The sequence below is a fragment of the Aulostomus chinensis genome, chromosome 11, assembly GCF_037954235.1.
Source record: "Aulostomus chinensis isolate RoL2024-O1b breed Wild chromosome 11, RoL_Achi_v1.0, whole genome shotgun sequence".
Classification (NCBI taxonomy): Eukaryota; Metazoa; Chordata; class Actinopteri; order Syngnathiformes; family Aulostomidae; genus Aulostomus; species Aulostomus chinensis.
The window spans coordinates 5,589,180-5,606,740 of NC_141330.1; the positions used below are offsets into that span (position 1 = coordinate 5,589,180).

At 42.5% G+C, this 17,561-nt stretch overlaps 2 protein-coding genes across 3 annotated transcripts; one reads left to right on the top strand and one right to left on the bottom strand.

Annotated features, from left to right (window-relative positions):
* Positions 1-702: 702 nt before the first annotated feature.
* On the top strand, positions 703-8,689 carry LOC147252981 (B-cell receptor CD22). Of its 2 annotated transcripts, XM_086217934.1 has the most exons (14): positions 703-1,654; positions 2,181-2,444; positions 2,931-3,188; positions 3,277-3,558; positions 3,663-3,950; positions 4,207-4,476; positions 4,882-5,151; positions 5,351-5,432; positions 5,516-5,576; positions 5,672-5,811; positions 5,974-6,031; positions 7,270-7,352; positions 7,450-7,507; positions 7,640-8,689. In XM_086217934.1, exons 1-14 carry the CDS (start codon positions 1,381-1,383, stop codon positions 7,772-7,774), a joined length of 2,523 nt encoding a protein of 840 aa, XP_086074060.1. In that variant the 5' UTR covers positions 703-1,380; the 3' UTR covers positions 7,775-8,689. The 2 variants fall into 2 exon arrangements, with proteins under 2 accessions (XP_086074060.1, XP_086074061.1); XM_086217935.1 differs by lacking the exon at positions 2,181-2,444.
* LOC147252982 (myelin-associated glycoprotein-like) lies at positions 8,500-16,556 on the bottom strand. The gene is made up of 12 exons (XM_086217933.1): positions 16,065-16,556; positions 15,885-15,927; positions 15,222-15,284; positions 14,714-15,082; positions 14,327-14,623; positions 13,525-13,782; positions 13,186-13,446; positions 11,899-12,165; positions 11,517-11,813; positions 11,333-11,423; positions 10,413-10,482; positions 8,500-9,609 (listed from the first exon to the last, which is right to left on the bottom strand). Exons 3-12 carry the CDS (start codon positions 15,265-15,267, stop codon positions 8,905-8,907), a joined length of 2,661 nt encoding a protein of 886 aa, XP_086074059.1. The 5' UTR covers positions 15,268-15,284; positions 15,885-15,927; positions 16,065-16,556; the 3' UTR covers positions 8,500-8,904.
* Between the last annotated feature and the right edge of the window lie 1,005 nt (positions 16,557-17,561).

The following is a 17,561-nucleotide window of genomic DNA, read 5'->3' on the forward strand; positions in this document are numbered from 1 at the left end:
ATAAACCTTGAGAGTTCTTGCCCTGCGTTCTAGAATGGGTTAGGACTGCTTGACCGTGAAGAACGTTGCTGCTCTCTGACGCAGTTTTACACGCGTTTATTTTCTTTGTTGCAGATATGAAGCTGTCGTCCTACATTTCACTGGAAAAAAAGATGATCGCCGCAACGATTTTATATCTGGCCCTGACAACAGGTTGACATTTTGTTTAATTTCTAGGCATAATAACATAATTTACTTTAAAAAAAAAGCCTCTCTGACTGTTTTCTTGTGGTTTTCCTGCAGTTTCTTCAGTCTACACAAACGCCATCTTTCAGATTACAAAAACTGCCCTGACAGCTCAAGAGGGATCCTGCATTGAAATTGAATGTACACTCATACGGAATTTCTGGCAAGATCCATACTGGTTTTGGATAAAGGATGCTGTTTGGGAAAATAGCCAGTGGGAAGGCACTATCCTCTACAGCAGTAACACCTCCAAAATGCCCGTTGCCTCACGCTTTGAGGGCAGGGTGAGGTTTAACAGCTATCATCCAACCGAACAGTGCAGTATTTTAATCTGCAAGCTAACCAAAGAGGACAGTGGACAGTACCGTGTAAGACTGGTAACCGCGGTCGAAAAGTTAAAGTGGATATCAGAATATATCACTCTTACAGTTACAGGCAAGTACAGCGATTATTCCACCGTATGATGTAGAAGGACACATTAGCAGTACGCAGCAGTGGTTTTCAGCTTGGCAACCCCAAAGGAAGGGTGTTAAGCTTTAGTGTACAAATGTTTTACTCACGCACACACACACACACACACACACACACACACACACACACACACACACACACACACACACACACACACACACAAATTCTTGTACTTACAGTATATCTCTGTGAGGACTTTCATTAGCGTTACTACATTCCCTCACCCGTCACCCTAAACCTAACCATCTTAACTGACGGCCTGACCCTGACCTTGACCCTAAGCCTAACCTGACCCTGATTCTAACCGCGACCCTAAAACCAAGTCTCGACCCTCAAACGGCCCTTTGAAGATGTGGGGACCGGCTAAAATGTCCTCTTTCCAAAAATGTCCTCACTCTGTTGGTTAAATACGTATTCTAGTCTTCAATATGTAGCAAGTACAAGGAACACACACACACACACACACACACACACACGAGTAGGGCTAGTATCAAGTGACTGCGACTGTTAGAAATGTTGTTGAAATGTTTCATTCAGTTACATTTTTATACACGTATTTTGATGAAAAATGTTACTTACGGGTATTTTTCAGAGGAATTGATCTAATCAGACGGGCAAGGGTTACATTGTTATTGTGTTCGAAAGATTTCATGACCCTGACACCACTGACGCCGTCTCACTGTGATGCTTGCAGATAATCCCTGCCCCATTGATTTTGAGGAACCTCCTGCTGTGGAGGAGTCGAGGGAAGTGACACTCAGATGCTCCACTTCACCTTCGTGCCCCTCAAAACTTCAAATTCATAGTTCAGGACTCGAAGTGGCTTCAGAGTTTTTCAAGGAACATGCCTCATTGAACTTGGCAACCACCTGGCAGGACAACCGCAGGACATTTTCGTGTCAAACAGACGGCAACACAGACAAATATTTGGTTCAGACTGTGAGTTTGACCGTAGAATGTAAGTTCAAAGTTGGAGACTTCATTGATAGATTTTCATGTTTTAACAGTAAACTCTCCACAGGGATTCAGTTAACCAAAATCCTATCTCAGAAACCCGGCGTTTATGTCTGACAACTTCGCCTCTGGGAACCATGACAGGTTTTCCGGGGTTTCCAGCATGGCCAGCAGATACCTGCTCCAAGAACTCCTTGGCAAATGAGTTCCTCGTCTTTCACAGTCCACACGGACTTTTTACGTGAATGCGACCAAGGCCCACTCAAATGTAATTAGCTGAACCCTCTCAAACAGAAACCAGAAGCTTCCCTGTCCCAGAGTTTTCTCATTCACCTCTGCACATGAATAGAGAATTTGTTTACAGAGGTTAACCGAAAATCAAACGTAGGGTTATTAGAAACTCTCTGAAACAGACAGACTGGCAGGTTTTGGAGAACGTGAACTTTATCTCAGTGCCACATTCCTATTGTGTTCTCGTACTTGAGGGTTTACTGCGGCAAAATAAATTTTTTTCTGTTTTGATTATTCAGATGCTCCCAAAGAAACATCAGCAAAAATGTCCAAAGGCACGAGCAGTTTTCAAGTCGTGGAAAGCGACAGTGTGACTCTTAATTGCTCCGCCAGAGGACATCCCGACCCCGCATACACGTGGTTTAAAGATGGACGACGACAGGAGTCAGGAGCGGTGCTGGCCATCCCATCAGTTCAGTCAGCGCACAGTGGAACCTACACATGTGAAGCCAAAAACAAACATGGGACCAAACGATCAAACAACATTATGATTGACGTTAAATGTAGGAACTCTTTTATGTTATCTTCAAACGCATTCCACCTGTACATTTCTAAAGTAACTTTCTTTTCATGACGAAGTTCTATATTATCAACTATTAATAAAATGGTACAGTATTATTGTACTTCATTTTTTTAATGCAGTCATCTTGTCGTGACGACTAAGCTTGTTTTCTTGAGGTCACGGTTTAACTCAAATTCAGGAAAAAAAAAAGTTTTCTTGTAATTTACCAAAGCCGATTGAAAATCGTTCGCTTCACGACCTCTAATTACATAAAAATTCACCTCTAAAACAAGAAGGTTTACATGCGCAGCTTTTCTCAGCGTCCCCTGATGATGTCAAAGGATTTATCACCACTGGAAAAAAAAACAACAAAACTTCGAAAAGAGATATGCCGATATTAGTCGTGCATCTTTGTAAAATTTCCTCTCGTTCTGATGGAATCGAACGTTATCTTTGCAGTTTAAGCAACAGGAATGATTTGTTTCAGATCGCCCAGAGGTCACATTGACGCCATCCCGAACCGTGTTCAGAGAAGGTGATAAATTGTCTTTAAAATGCCATGTGACCAGAAGCAACCCTAACCCTGAGCGCTATGAGTGGGGGAAAGACGGGACTATTCAGATGCAGCGGTCAGCCGAGTATGTTGTTGAGAGGCTCGGGCCTCGGGACTCTGGCACTTACAAATGCAGGGCCACTAACTCGGTGGGTACTGGAAATCTAGCGACTACAAGGCTTGAAGTTGAATGTAAGTTTCACCAGCTCTTTTATTGTATGTGTATCAGACAGACTGTACCATCATGGCATGGGCACTGAAATTTAACTCTTACTTCCAGACAGGCCAAGGGAAACCCGCATCTCCATCTCTACATCTCAGGTGTTACTTGGTACATTCCTGGTATTAACGTGTGATACTGATGCCTATCCAGCTCCAGACGAGTACTCCTGGTTCCTTTACAATAGAAATAAACAGATTAACTCCCAGAAATTGGGAAAACGTGAAAAATACCTAACTTTTCAAAGCGTGCAAAGAGCAGATGATGCGTGTTACGTATGCGCAGCCACCAACCGCATCGCTACAGGACAAAACAGCATGCCATCGTGCATACAAGTACTCTGTAAGTAGCTGCGCTGTTTTATTTTCTTCTTAGATTGAAGCTGATTGTTGGAAAAGGAATAAATCCTCATTCAAATCAAGCATACATGTGATTCCACTCCACAGATCCTCCGATGGAACTCAACCTGATCATGGATCCCGAGGTCAGCGAAGGTCAGCTCAGCACCATCAGCTGCACTGCAGACAGTGTCCCTCCGTCGACGCTCACCCTGACCCGGACTACTGCACCTGGCCTTCCATCCTCAAAACAGCATGTTATCAAAGAATGGAAACACAACAACACGCTAAGCTACACATTTAATGCGAGCTCAAACGACGCAGGCTTTTACACCTGTGATGCCAGCAACACCGTGGGGAATCAGAGGAGCAGGCAGAGGAAGCTGGTGGTGAGATGTGAGTAGCTCAGTCATTCACGGCCCCACAACCGACGTTGCTCCTCCTCGCTGCAGGAGCTGTGTGTAGACTGAAGCTCCTTTTTTAACTCCTTTCTCCTGACGTCTTTTGCATTTCTCTGAACTGTAGTCAGTTTGTGCGTGAGACCGCCTTAAAGACCGTTTGATGAATGAGGGCAGTTTTTGTCCACAATTCATTGATAATCCTAATATTTTAAAATGACTCTCTTCTTTTGGTTTACTTTCGGTTAACGCAGATTCTCCCAAATACGTGACGGTGCAAGCTCATCCTGGTCTTGTTGTGAATGAGTATTCATTCTTGAGGCTGCGATGCAGTGCAGAGGCCCACCCACCAGTGACCTCAGTGACCTGGATGAAGATGATTGATGGGAAGGACGAAGTTCTCGAAAGGTCTCCAGACTTCACTCTTGAGTCGGTCAAGGTCTCCGACAGCGGACCTTACAGCTGCGTGGCGAGCAATGAGATCGGAACTGGGAAATCAGAGCGAGCCGAGGTTAAAGTCAAGCGTGAGTAGATTGAAGTATTTGTAGGAATAAACACGGGAAATACTATGAGTTGAGGTTTGTAGACGTGTTTAATTTACTGACTGGGCTGCCTGTGATGCTATAAAGTTTTTATTTCATCTAAAAATTTTGAAATACAGCTCATATAAAAAATATCAGTCCAAATGAAAGTCACGCTTTTGCAGTTAGACTTATCTAGATATTGCAGCTGCGGATCATCTTTGAATGTGCCAAGTAAACCCAGTGAGTGGTCATTCTTACCGTCCACCACTGGGGGGTGCCAAAGTCAAACATTTTGAAACTCATGTGGCTTTAAGGGCAGGGACAGTCGGTCTCTATACTGTACTTCCTTCATCAGTCCACAGCAGGATATTCTGTGAATAACTTTGTGTTGAATCTGTCTCTTAGATGGACCAAAACACGTAAAGATCACCAGATATTCAGAGCAGCAGCTGCCTGATGGGCTGAGCTCTGTGCTGCTCAGCTGCCGCAGTCCCACTTATCCCCCCATCAAGCAATATCTGTGGTACATGAAGAGAGAAGGAAACAAAGGGGATTTAAAGGTGTCTGATTATCAGAACTTCACAGCACTGTCAGACCAACCGGGAGTCTACTACTGCATCGCACAAAATGAAATAGGTCTGGAAAAATCGGATCCAGAGAGGCTGTTTCTTGACCGTGAGTGACCTTGATGGACATGGGTGATGTGTTCAACACCTAAAATGCCCTCTAAGCCAAAGGTTTATGCCTCTTGCTTTTATAAGGAAGATGAGTAGGAGGCTTATTGATGGAAATATAGTTTAATATAACATTTTCCTTAGATAGAATTGTAAGTTTGTGTTTAATGTGATGCTGATGCCATTACTTCTCACCACAGGAGCCTTCATGAATGCCCTCAGGCCCTTCTTTATTTGTCTTTTTATTTTGCTCCTTATTCTCATAATTATCTTCATCTTCAGGTACCGTTTAATGTTTTCCATTCACACATTTCAGGAGTGAACTGTGAAATGTATTGTAACTGCTCTTTCATTTGTATTCTCAGGCGTCAGAACAAACCAGATCAACAGAGAGCGTTGAGCATGCTGTCCTGCTGTGGCTGTTTGGTGAGGACTCGGCTACGCAACTGTTCCTTGTCTTAATTGAACACACCCGGGCAAAAATGACTGACATTTGACTGTGAATGTGTGGACCCATTCAGGACAGTCGGAACAGCACCAGCCAGAGGAATCTGATGAGCGAGCCCGCCTTGGCAGAGACTTGCAGGAGCAGATGTGACCTCTTGTCAGACCAACCGCACCGTCCAAAGGTCCAACCATGCGATCCCTGCCCAGACAGCACGTAAGACGGCGGCGACACACACTGTCCCCACCGAGGACAAGACAGCACAGAGCTGCCGAGTCAAAGCAGCTATTGAAGATCCTTCACAAATGAACGACACAACAGTCTGCCCTGTCTTTCATTATAGTCTGTCACCAAGTGTATTTTTATTCTTATTATCAGAGCTGCATCGAACATCAACGTTGTTTACAGCACTGTCAAACCTCCCCTCGGGAAACAAGTAAGTCAAGTTTTACAACCTACATTATGGAGACAAATAAAATAAATAATTCGTAGAGGATGAAGAACTGATGTGCCAAGCGCGCTCAACCTCTTTTTTTTTTATGAGAACTTGTTGTGGCTGCCGCTCAGACTGTGAAAATATTCATGACATATTTCCTCCAGCTCTGGAGAGTCTTTCTAAATGTCTGAGACAAAAACTCAGGCTTGGAAATGTCAGAATTGAAACAGAGAGCTTGCAGTACATGAAACACACAGGCAGTGTAATGAAAGATGCCATTGAGTTGCTTTATGGAAATGTCGGAAACGGTGACTTATGGAGGTTCCCATAAATCTCAAAAAAAGAGAAGATGCTGCTCAGCCACTGCTACACTGCGTTTGAATATCAAAACAAAACCATCGAAGTATGGAAATCAAGTTCTAAATCACCAAAGTGTCTCTGTAAATATGAGCCGCATCAGCAACACACAAGACAAACGTACCAAATGGAATTCTAAAAAAGAAACTGTTTGTGAAGTTTTAGGAATATAGAATCCTTTCAGTAAAAATCCTTTTTTTAAACAATCCATTTAATTTCCTAACTTAATTCTTAAATAAATTAGCGTTGATGACAATGTCCCAGTCTCAGCGTTTTGTTTTTTGACTGTACTGCAAAAGTTTCAAGGATCTCATACAAAAAGAAAAAAAACATTGCGTGCAAAAAAAAAAAAAAAAGTAAAAATCATCACCTTTCAGGACATCAGGGGCAACAAATGCTTTAAACAGAGAAGACTAGAGGACACTCATCCCTGCAGAGGCCAACTCATCAAAACCCAAGTTAAATACGGTGCCTTTTTGTCCGTCATGGTAAACGATTCGGCCCCGTCCCTCCACCAAGCTTGGTAAAAAAAAATCAGCCTCACAGTTTTTAACGTAACTCTCCTAACAGACTGACAGACAACCAGCAGAGGTACAGACTTGCTGTCAAAAGCTCTTTGCAAACCAGCGTTTGTCTTCTCCTACTTTAGGCCAGCGGATACGTCTTCAGCCCGTCAAGCTGTTGCATTGTCCGCTGTGCTGTAGCTGCGTCCTCTCTGTTTGTCCTGTGAATAACCGTCTCTCTGTACCGTAATAATTTATTTATCAGCATTGTAAAGCGATGAATCACCGGACGGCTTGTAGTTACCATTATGAAGTATGAATGAATGAATGAACCGATTCAGCTGCTACTTGACACCCACTGAGGCCTTCTGTCTGCAGGGAATCTCAGAGGGAAACAGACAGCGAGGTGGACACACTGAGGAGGATTCTGTCAATTATGCTTCTTTGCAGTTTGGAAATAAGTGAGAATTATGAATTTGAAGCCAGATCAAGAAACGACATATTACAACTACAACATGGCCGTTTTTTTTATGAATACGTTTGTCTTTCTTGGAATAGACAAGTGGGAGCGGGAGCTGGTGTTACGTATGCTGTGCTACGAAATCCAACGACAAAGGTGTTTACTACATTACAGCAATAATTTTAAGTGACTTTTTTTTTTAACTCCCATGCAAATGTTCATTGCAGTAAATGAACCAATATATTTTCGCACCGTTAAATCTTTTGACATTTGCTATGATTGGTCTAGGGTCATAAAGAAGACCTGGAGCACTATGAGAACATGCGTTCAAATCCAGTGGACGATGACACAGACGACACCAGCGAGGATGAAATTGAGGTCAGCTATTCACAGGTGAACTTCAAGACTAAGGTTGAACATTAGAGGGCCAGCAGAGGCTCCGGCAGCTTTGACAAGGGGGAGAAGTGATGCCAAATCTGAGTCACTCTGTGACGAAGGGATTCGTGGTTAAGCTCATGTTTCCGCCCGATACGTGTCAGTGCTTCGCTTTCATTAGATGAATCCAAACCTGCTCCTAGAGTACAAATATTGGTCAATGGACAGATTTGTGTTCAATTTCCTAATTGCAGAGTTGCTTCTTATTGGAAAATAACCATATTTACCATCATCCCCAGAACAGGACTAAAGGATAGATTCCAGAGACCAGCTGACCACTGGTTAGCTTAGCACAAAGACTGGTGGCGGATAGGAAGTGTTAGTGTAAGAAGTCATCAAAGGCAATTTTCTCCAAAATGGTCATTGCCTGCATGGGTAGAACTCGGGTTGTGTAGAACATTCGTCAACACTTGTTGACTTTTGATGGAGGTATGCTAAAACGTCACATCCACCACTATTGATTTTGCTAAGCTAACTCGCATTCAGATGGTATCTTCTTGTCTGCCTCTGTCAAACAAGAATGCATACATACAAAAGTTGCTGTGTTCCGCTAAACAAAGAGTGTATTTTGAGATGCAACGATATTAGTGTCACATTTTCTGAAACTATGCTTTTTTGAGGCTTGCTATTGAAATATAACAATGTTCAATAAACTTCTTTTCTCATGTTTGATTGCAAATGCTGGCGAAGGAAGAAAGGCTCTTCTTTTTACATACAAGCTCTGACATGTTTATTTCTTTTAACAAAAAAACTCATAGTTTCATGAGTATAAATATTTTTACCCGTTTTTTTTAAACCATGTACAATTATTCTGATAAACTGTGAGACCAAAGTTAGTATTTCAGTAGAACGGCTGAAGCAATATGCATTTGTCCACTGTTGTCGAAAGCAGAAAATAAAGTTTGTGAGTTTAAAAAGTGGACAGAAAATGGCTGGTTTGTGACAAGATTAATGCTCCACTCTGCCGCACATCTGCAAATGGTTTAAATAATTCAATGTTTTCTGCTTTGCCAAGAGGCAAAAAAGTGATGGGCACGTTACCGTGACAACAGTGGAGCGAGGAAACAAGTGTGCAGCATGAGTTTTCCTCTCTTTGTGCTTTTATTTGTATTAATTAACTATTGCTCAGCTACAACCTCATCACTGACAATGACATCATCGCTGACCATGACATCATCACTGACCATGACATCGTCGCTGACCATGACATCATCACTGACCATGACATCATCACTGACCATGACATCGTCGCTGACTGCGACATCATCACTGACTGCGACATCATCACCGACCACATCATCACTGACCGCAACACCATTGCTGACCACAACATCCTCACTGGCTGCGACATCATCGCCGACCAGAACATCCTCGCTGACCACAGCATCGTCACTGACCATGATATCGTCAGAAACCTTGACATCATCACAGACTTCTACATCATCAGATATTTTGACATCATCAGTGATTTCGATGTCATGAGAGACTTCGACATCATCAGACACTTCGACATCATCAGACACTTTGACATCATCAGAGACTATGACATCACCGGTGTTGTTCCCGTCTCCGAAAGGAGCATCTGCATCGGTCTGGTCCTCCTCTCCTCCAGTGCTTCCTCTGGAGCGTAGACGGATCTCTGCGTACTCCTCTGTCCTGGTGGACAGGCCTCTGATCTCCTCTTCCCCATCGTCACCTCCTGGCTGGGCCCGCAGTTTAAAAAAGTTCACGCTGGCGTAGTGCAGTTGGTTCTCCTCCGGTTCTCCTTCTTTTTCAGTAATGACTTTATCGGCAAGAATTGCATTGTTTTGTGCAGAGTTGATCTACAAGAAACCAGTAAAAAAGTTGAAGAAGAGAAATCCTACCCAGCTACACAGTGAGGCTCAGTTAGGCCGTGAGTCTCTGTCTGCTCAGTGACGATCCGTGTTAACGTTGCTGTTAAATATTTACAGATTTTTTAAAAAATGCCTTTAACTTTGTGGATGTCGTCTCTTCATTTTCAAAAACTCTTGAAGACCTACAAATCATATACTTACCACATTTTTTCACGATATCTGTTCATAAAACAGGTGATGAGCAAAGCTGGATCTAAATTAAGGCCCAGTTCTTTTCATTGGACCGACACCCATCCATCCATTACCGGCGTGGGCAAATACTGACATGAATGCAGACATATTTAGTATTCCTTCTGAAGTTGTTGGTCTTTTGCTCACATTCATGACCAAATTGGTTAAAATGGGCTCAAAAATGGCCGCGCGATGCAGGTAGAATCTGTTAATTCTCTCATCAGTATATTTACATCATCTCCAATGGCTGTTCTGGGGCAGCAGTTAGTAAAACGGTGTATGGAGCACATGGACACAGAAAAGTGACCGTGTAGAAACAGAAGTTTCTCTACTTCATTGTCTGAGGTTTAAAAAGTGTCATCACAGTCACAAATTCCAAACGTCCTTTTGTTTTCTCTTCTTTTTTTGTGTGTGAATCGTTGACATGAGAGGGCATTTTCTGAGTGTTTGGAGAGAACAGAGTTTCGCATGTCGACATTTAGCTTTGTCACGTATGAAGGAAGTGTGGAGGTGCCTGTTGCTGTGCATCTGTACTTTCATTGCAAAGACATGACACTGACCTCATTCGTAACTAAAAAGTCAGAGGAGTTCTGCAGTCCCTTGTTGGTTAGAGAGCGGCCTTTCTTTTTCCTGGAACAAAACAATATATCAGTTTTAAATGGAGCATAATAGAATAAAGACATGATCATTTAAAAAAAATCTGCACCTCCCATGGATTTCGCATTAAGACATTAATTTTCATAAATTTTACAATGTATTTCTGCTCCTCTCCCATTGACGTCGAATCTTACTTCCCTCTGCTTCTTCAATGAAATGTAGATCCTCATAATATGAGGATGAGATTTCAGTGTTTCATACGACGCAGTTCCAAAACGGGATCTTTTTGTCTGATTATAGAGGAACAACTGTTGGGAAATCTTTTCAATCTCCCGAGTAGACAGAAAGCTTTAGCAGACGGCATCATTCAGCGGAGTAAAGTAACAATAAGCAAAAGCCTTTTGATGGATGGAAACCTGCTTAAGTCCTTTATTTCACAGCAAGGCAAAGTTTTGAAAGATGATGATGTCACACGAGGACCACAGTCAGATTCTATGTTAGTGTCTGCGCCACCAGCGGTTCGGCCCAATCAGAATCCTTCGAGGAGATCGCGGTGTGGTTTAGGTGTGATGACAGCAATAGCGAGTGTTTGCTGTCAGCTTCTGCCTCAGCGCGTGATTGGTTAAAGTCAGCTTGTGATAGACGGACAGGCCATTCAGTCAATCGCCTGCCAAGTATTTTTGAAAGCGTCTGCACTTTTACAAGCTGTGAAACTGATGGTTCTTTGCAACAAACCATTTTAGATGTCAGGTTACCTGAACCTTCTTCTACTTCCCACAGCAAAGTCCAGATTTATCTTTCAACAATTGAGGAACCAGTTTCCAAAAGATCCTGTCCATCGTGTCATTAGCTTCATTCCTTTGACTGATGCTATGTCTCTCACCTGCAAAAGAATAACAGCAGCGGGACACACAAAAGCACCATCCCAAGTGCTCCTACTGCAGAACCGATCAGCAGAGACTCAGCTTGGAGGCCTGAAAATAACAAATCATGGTCAGTGATGAAAAAAAACCCCAAAAAGCTGCTTAAACAGCAAATTTCAGCGCATCATTTTGTAGATCCTTAACCTGACTGAGTGTCACTGGATGTCATGTTGAACTGAAAAATAGCAGAGCCCAGAGAGTTGATGCTGAGGCAGACGAGCGAGGAGGCGTCATCATCAGCACGTGGCAGGGTGATGATGCTCCTCATGCCCGCGCTTCCAAGAGGAACCTCTGTGATTGGAAGCTCAGAAGAATGATTGACAGGCTCTCCGGCCAATTCCCAAACCAGCGAGGGGGGCGGGTTTCCCTGGCTGTCGCAGGAGCATCGTCTCTGGGACGCAGCCTTGACACAGTGGGAGGAAGGCAGGATCTCCGGGCCAACTGAGAGGGAAGATGTGCATACTTGGTGAAAGCTCTTAGGATAAAGAAAGGCGTACAATTAATAAAAAAGATGAATAAATCTCACATATGACATCAATCTTGGTAGGCTCAGAATACTGGGCCCCGTGGACATTCAGGGCTTCACAATAATACTGATCCTCTGACAGTTTGGTCACATTGAAAGTCATCACTTGCTGGGACGCCACAGTCTCCTTCTCGGTCCCATTCACCCTGTACCATGTAAAGTTCGTTGGCGCTGGATTGGCAACGCTTGTGCAGGTTAGAGTCACAGTGCTGCCGTCTGGCACCTGACCAGAAGGATCAACGGAGAGGCAAGTGTTTTTAGGGGGATCTGAAAGAAAGAGTGCTCTTGTTAGCGCATTTCATCATTCTACCTTCCTGTTAGGATACTGTGAGAAGTGCATTTGGAATTTTCACTTCTTTCAAATATTGATATCTTTCCCTTTTTGAACTCAAATGACTTCAATGAGTTGTGCATCTGAACTGATGTGTCCAAGGTCAAGAGTACTCGTTCCTGAGGAAAGTATCTTACTTCTGTTATGCATTACTGCCCTAAACAGGTAGTTTTAATCTACACAGAAAGTAACACTGTAATTGAGATAAATGCAGAGAAGGGCATTTCTCAAGTAACTTGCCCAACACTTCTTCTACCAGGCAGTAAAATGCATTGAAATATTGAATTCATTCATGGAGAAATTACAGTGCATTTTAACCGATTTTTTTTTTTTTAAAGAAAATCTACCCAGAATGAAAAGAAAACAAATATATATCTATCTTTTTCCCCCTCTGGTCCCTGACAGACTCTGCTAGATATTCAAGGGAGCTGCTGATAAAGGAATTGTGCCCAGCTGCAACAAACAAATCAATTATTCATTGGAAAGAGAATTTATCAAGTAAGAATATCCTACATCTGCTAATGCCAGACTCTTAAATCCAAGGCTTCGCAACTTTTTGAATCAAGGACACAGCACTTTGTGCCGGGGAACTGCGCCGAGCATCTCAGATTTCATTTATTGAGTGTGAAAATAGTCCGCAGATTCATCTTATGATCAATGTATTCATTTCTTGTTGTTGGAAAAATGACACACACTAAACAAAACATCTACACATTAATCACCATGCCACATGTACCCAGACAATGAACTTCAGTCGGGTTTGACCACCAACATAGAAATGATTTTGAGGATGTCACGCAACACGACAACAGGCTACTGTCCACCACCCAGATAGTGCTGGCCTGTGCCTGAGTCTTGGCCCCCGATCGTGTTTGGGTGTCGGCAGCAGAGCCATGTGAACACACTAGAAACATACAGCTGTAAATCAATGTCATTATTGTGTTGCATGAACTCACACTGGATGTCCAGTTTAATCACTGCCGATGTTTCTTCTCCCAGGTCATTTTTGGCTTCACAGTGGTAGTCACCACTATGTCCCGGGTCGGCGTTGTCTATATACAAGATGGGCCCAAGGTCCACATCGTCTCCCTGGTCTTTGAACCAGGTGTAGTTGGTCACTGGAGGGTTAGCACGGCTGCTGCAGAGCAAAGTAACAGAGCTGCCCTCCAGTATTGGACCAGGAGGGTCAGCGGTTGCCATCGTTTCCTTGGGAGGAACTGGTAAAACAAGATGTGATCAGTTCCACTTCGGCTTACTAATGGATAGAACTGCTTCTCTGTATTTTTCTAACTTACATAGTACATCAATCACAGTGACGGATGAGTTCTGGCTTCCATATCTGTTACTGACAGTGCAGTAAAATTTGTTGCTGGCTTCCGAGACCATGATTGAGAGCTTCCTCTTAAACCCCAGAGACATCACCTGATCTCCAGCCACGTTATACCAAGTGTAGCTGTCCACAGGTGGATTTGCGTTCGCGCTGCAGACCAGAGTCACCAAGCTGCCCTCCTTCACAGGACCAGTGAAACTGACTGATGTGTTGTTTGGCACATCTGTAAGAACATTTACAGAACTTTAAAATTCAGCTGTTAATAATCAACAAAGAAAAAGAACAAAAAGCACTCTCAGGTTCCGCTATGACAAGCCAAAGCAAATTGTTTAAAGATTCTTAGAAAGAAAAAAAACAAAAAAAAAAAACTGAAACAGAGCTGCAACAAAGGCCATGCAAACAAAACCAAAGCTGTGAGCTGAAGCCGGCAGGTGGTTGACACATATCGTTTGAAGCAATTTGCTCTCTCTCTGCTGTAATTTCCTCGAGGATGAACAAAAGTTGTTCTATGTGTCTGGTGAACCAAGCAGCTTGTATTACACCATGTCAAGGCAAGAAGTACGCAGTGATCGTTTGTCAGATCTTGGGTAACTCTTTTGAGTCCTGGGTCAAGACTAGCAAGTTTTGACAATTTGGTATTGGAGGCCTGTTCTTTGTGATGCAACTTTAAAGATTTAGAGCCGTGAGAGTAAAAGTTAGAAGTAAATGCTTCTTAGGTTTTGTTAGGTGTTTTATTCAAGGCATTAAAACAAGAGAAGAAGACTCACAAACAACACGGAGGGTAACACTTGTTTCATACACAAGGTCACTGTTGCCGGCTTGTCGGTTGTAGAGGGCGGAGCAGGAGATCCTCTGTCCGTGATGGAGGTAAGAGGTGGTAAAATTCACAACAGAGGTCATATAACTACTTCCCATTTTATCCTCAGTGTCACCAACTGTGGGCGTCCATGTCAGAGCTGGAGGCAGAGTGAGGCAGGGAGCTCGAGCCGAGCAGGTCAGCCTCACCGGCGTCCCTTCCTCCACCTCCAGTCCATTTGGAGTTATGGTGGGTTTGGGTAGGGAATCTGGGGAGTGAGACAATGAGAACATGGTGATTGTAGGGCGAAAGAAAATGTGGTTTCACATGTGCAAGACCGACAGGAAGTCCCAGTTACCGTAAGCTCTTATGGTAACACTCGTTGGGAAGTTGAACTTCAATGCGTTGTCACAATTCAGTCTAAAGTAGTAGTAGTCATAATGGTTGGATGGCAGGTTGTTGAAGATGGTGGTGCAGTTCTTCTCTTGTAAGACCCCCAGCAGGCTTCCTTGCAGGATGTTTACGCTTGCACTCGCTCCTGTCAGGCTGGAGTCAAAAACCGGAGTTGGGCGCCAGCTTCCTCTTCTCCATATGGCATGACATGAATCATCCAGGTAAGGTTCCCAGTCTGAGGGCAAGCTAAACGTGCAGGGGATGATCACACAGGACCCACTCAGTCCCTCCACACTCTGGGGCAGGTGGACTGTCCACACCTGGCATAAGTTTCCTGAGGCAGCCAGATATGAATAAATGAAAATAACATTGAAGAAGCCCCACAAAATACTTTCAGTGCAGTAATAAATGTGAGAATAAAGGTTTTATCCCCACTAACACAACGATATATCCAAAAATCACTCATAGCCTACCTGGGAGAAGACAGCATAAGACGAGGACCTGAACTGCAAGTTTCATTCTTCAGATTAATGATCCTACGAAGTTACAATCCAGACGTAATCAGCCAGAAAAACATGTACATTTTGTCCTGAGAGAAATTTTGTTACTCCATCGTAACAATTAACTGTAATCCCATGTTTCAAACTCTCATCACTGTTAAGTGCAACAAGGTCTCAAGAGGTCAGTTCATACACAGCTTTACCTAAAACGATTCCATGACTTGAAAAATAACCATAAAAACCCACCCCGAGATGTACGAAAAACGAGCAGCAACTCATCGAAATGCTTCTCCATCAATAAAGAACTCAAAGATATGAGATATAAAGATCTCATAAAGATATGAGATAAGAATATTAGCAAGACATTTGCAAGTTCTGTGACATTTCCAGGTTTTCCATGATCAAATCAATGATTTGAATCCATGATCAAACAAACGCAGTACAACTGCTTTTTTTAAAGCAAACACACACACAAATTGTAATGATTTGAAAACAGATCAAATTATATCCCTACTACAACTGCATTAGATGCATTACCGTAAATTATATGTATTCCTTGGTGGAGATAAAGTGCATTAATTAACTAAATACATCATTATATCGATCAAGTTTGCGAAAAAAAACCCAAATCCTTACCTTGGAGCCAACAATGAAGCTCAGCATAGGATGTCTTTATTTCCTGGAAGAATTTCAAAAAGAAACACCTGATTTGTTGTTGTTGTTGTTGTTGGTTTTTTTTTTTTTAGAGAAATAAAAATAAAAGTTTTTTTTTTTTTCCTTCCTACAAATCATGAAAGTATCAAATAGAGGTTTTACCAGTCAGTGTTGAAGGTTCGGCGGTAAGAGTCCGACAAGTGAGTCACGGCAGCCCCCCGTGAGACTGCATGGTGACACACGGGGTGACTGTGTGTGGGGAGTGGCGCTCGGCTAACAAGGCTTTGCTTTCTCAACATCTCCTCACTTGTTTCACATCCCATGAACAGAATTAGAGAAAATATTGAACCCTCAGTATATCGTGATACGATAAACCATCGTCTCTACAACACAAAAGCAACACAATACTTCTATACTATACAACTATTTAGTGTCGTATTATTTATATACGTTATCCAGGCATCATCGTTTATATGGTAGGCTAAGATGACAAAGCTTCAAAGAACAACCCAACACTTCAGAGAAGGACCAAAAAAATAAATTTGAAAAAAAAAAAGACAAAAGAAGTGAAATACAAGTATATAAGTGAAAAAGAGAAGGGGGGCAGGAACAAAACCGAACTGCAAAAACAAAACAAAAAACAAAAACTGTATCCACCAATAAAGAAGACAAACACCAAATTCTTAACTTATATACAAATATGTATATAATGTATGTATGTATAAATATAATAAAATAAGTAACCCTGCAGGTTAAATATAAATATTTAACTCTATAGGTATGTGTACCTTACTGTTAAGTGTTGCTAATGAGGAACCATTGCTAGACAAACACAGGAGGTGGTAGTTGAGGGTTTCAGGGACAAAGACTTGGAAGTTAAAGGCTTCCTCGTGATTTGTTCTAAATTTAAAGAGAACTTCAATGGCAGAAGAACTTATTTAAAAACTTAAATGTGCCATGCGGGTACCTTACCTCGAAGTGAAATATGTGGTGTGGGTTTTTTTCTTATCAAACTTTTTTTTTTTTTTAGTCACCTACGTGTTAGGCTGTCACACAAACTCAGCGGCGGTTGCACTGGGCACATTGAACGTTTACTCGTGACATAGAAAACATCCAAGAAGCGACTTGGAATGATGTAACATACTACGAAAAAATAAAAGCTGTGATACGGTGTCCTTGTGATTTCTCCACACTGATGTCACATGCAGTAGCAGGTATTTAGTTAACTTAATACACCTGAGTGAAAAAAACTAACTAAAATAACTAGGAGGAATTGGGGGAGAAACACCCCCCCCCCCAACACAAGACCAGGGGACCGAAGAAAAACTAGAACAAAAATAACATTGGAATATTATTGTAGGACACAAGAACCAAAACAAGGAAGAACTAGAACTGCACTCAGTGTAAACAAAAAATGAACTTTTAGTGTGTCAGACTGCTCAAAGTTCTACGCACTCACAGTGTTTAACTAGTACAGCGCCACGGCAGGAAGAAAAGATGACACCTAACAAATCAAGTCCTCAGCCGCAATGTTTGATTTAAATGAGACTAAATTAAGGATAATTTCAAAACATGTCCAAATCTTGCGATGCAGTGAAAGTGAAGACTCTTGGATCTGCCCCCCCCCCCCCCCCCCCCCCCAGGGGGGCGAGTGTTCCA

What these genes read in the sequence shown, in the direction of transcription:
- LOC147252981 (XM_086217934.1), top strand. Translation starts at nt 1,381, where the DNA reads ATGCTTGCAGATAATCCCTGCCCCATTGATTTTGAGGAACCTCCTGCT. An exon ending in CATTATGATTGACGTTAAAT is followed by an intron (nt 2,445 to 2,930) that starts GTAGGAACTCTT and finishes GATTTGTTTCAG; the next exon opens with ATCGCCCAGAGGTCACATTG. An exon ending in GAGGAAGCTGGTGGTGAGAT is followed by an intron (nt 3,951 to 4,206) that starts GTGAGTAGCTCA and finishes CGGTTAACGCAG; the next exon opens with ATTCTCCCAAATACGTGACG.
- LOC147252982 (XM_086217933.1), bottom strand. Translation starts at nt 15,267, where the DNA reads ATGAAACTTGCAGTTCAGGTCCTCGTCTTATGCTGTCTTCTCCCAG. An exon ending in TACCAAGATTGATGTCATAT is followed by an intron (nt 11,814 to 11,898) that starts GTGAGATTTATT and finishes CTTCCCTCTCAG; the next exon opens with TTGGCCCGGAGATCCTGCCT. An exon ending in CTGCTGTTATTCTTTTGCAG is followed by an intron (nt 10,483 to 11,332) that starts GTGAGAGACATA and finishes GTTTTGTTCCAG; the next exon opens with GAAAAAGAAAGGCCGCTCTC.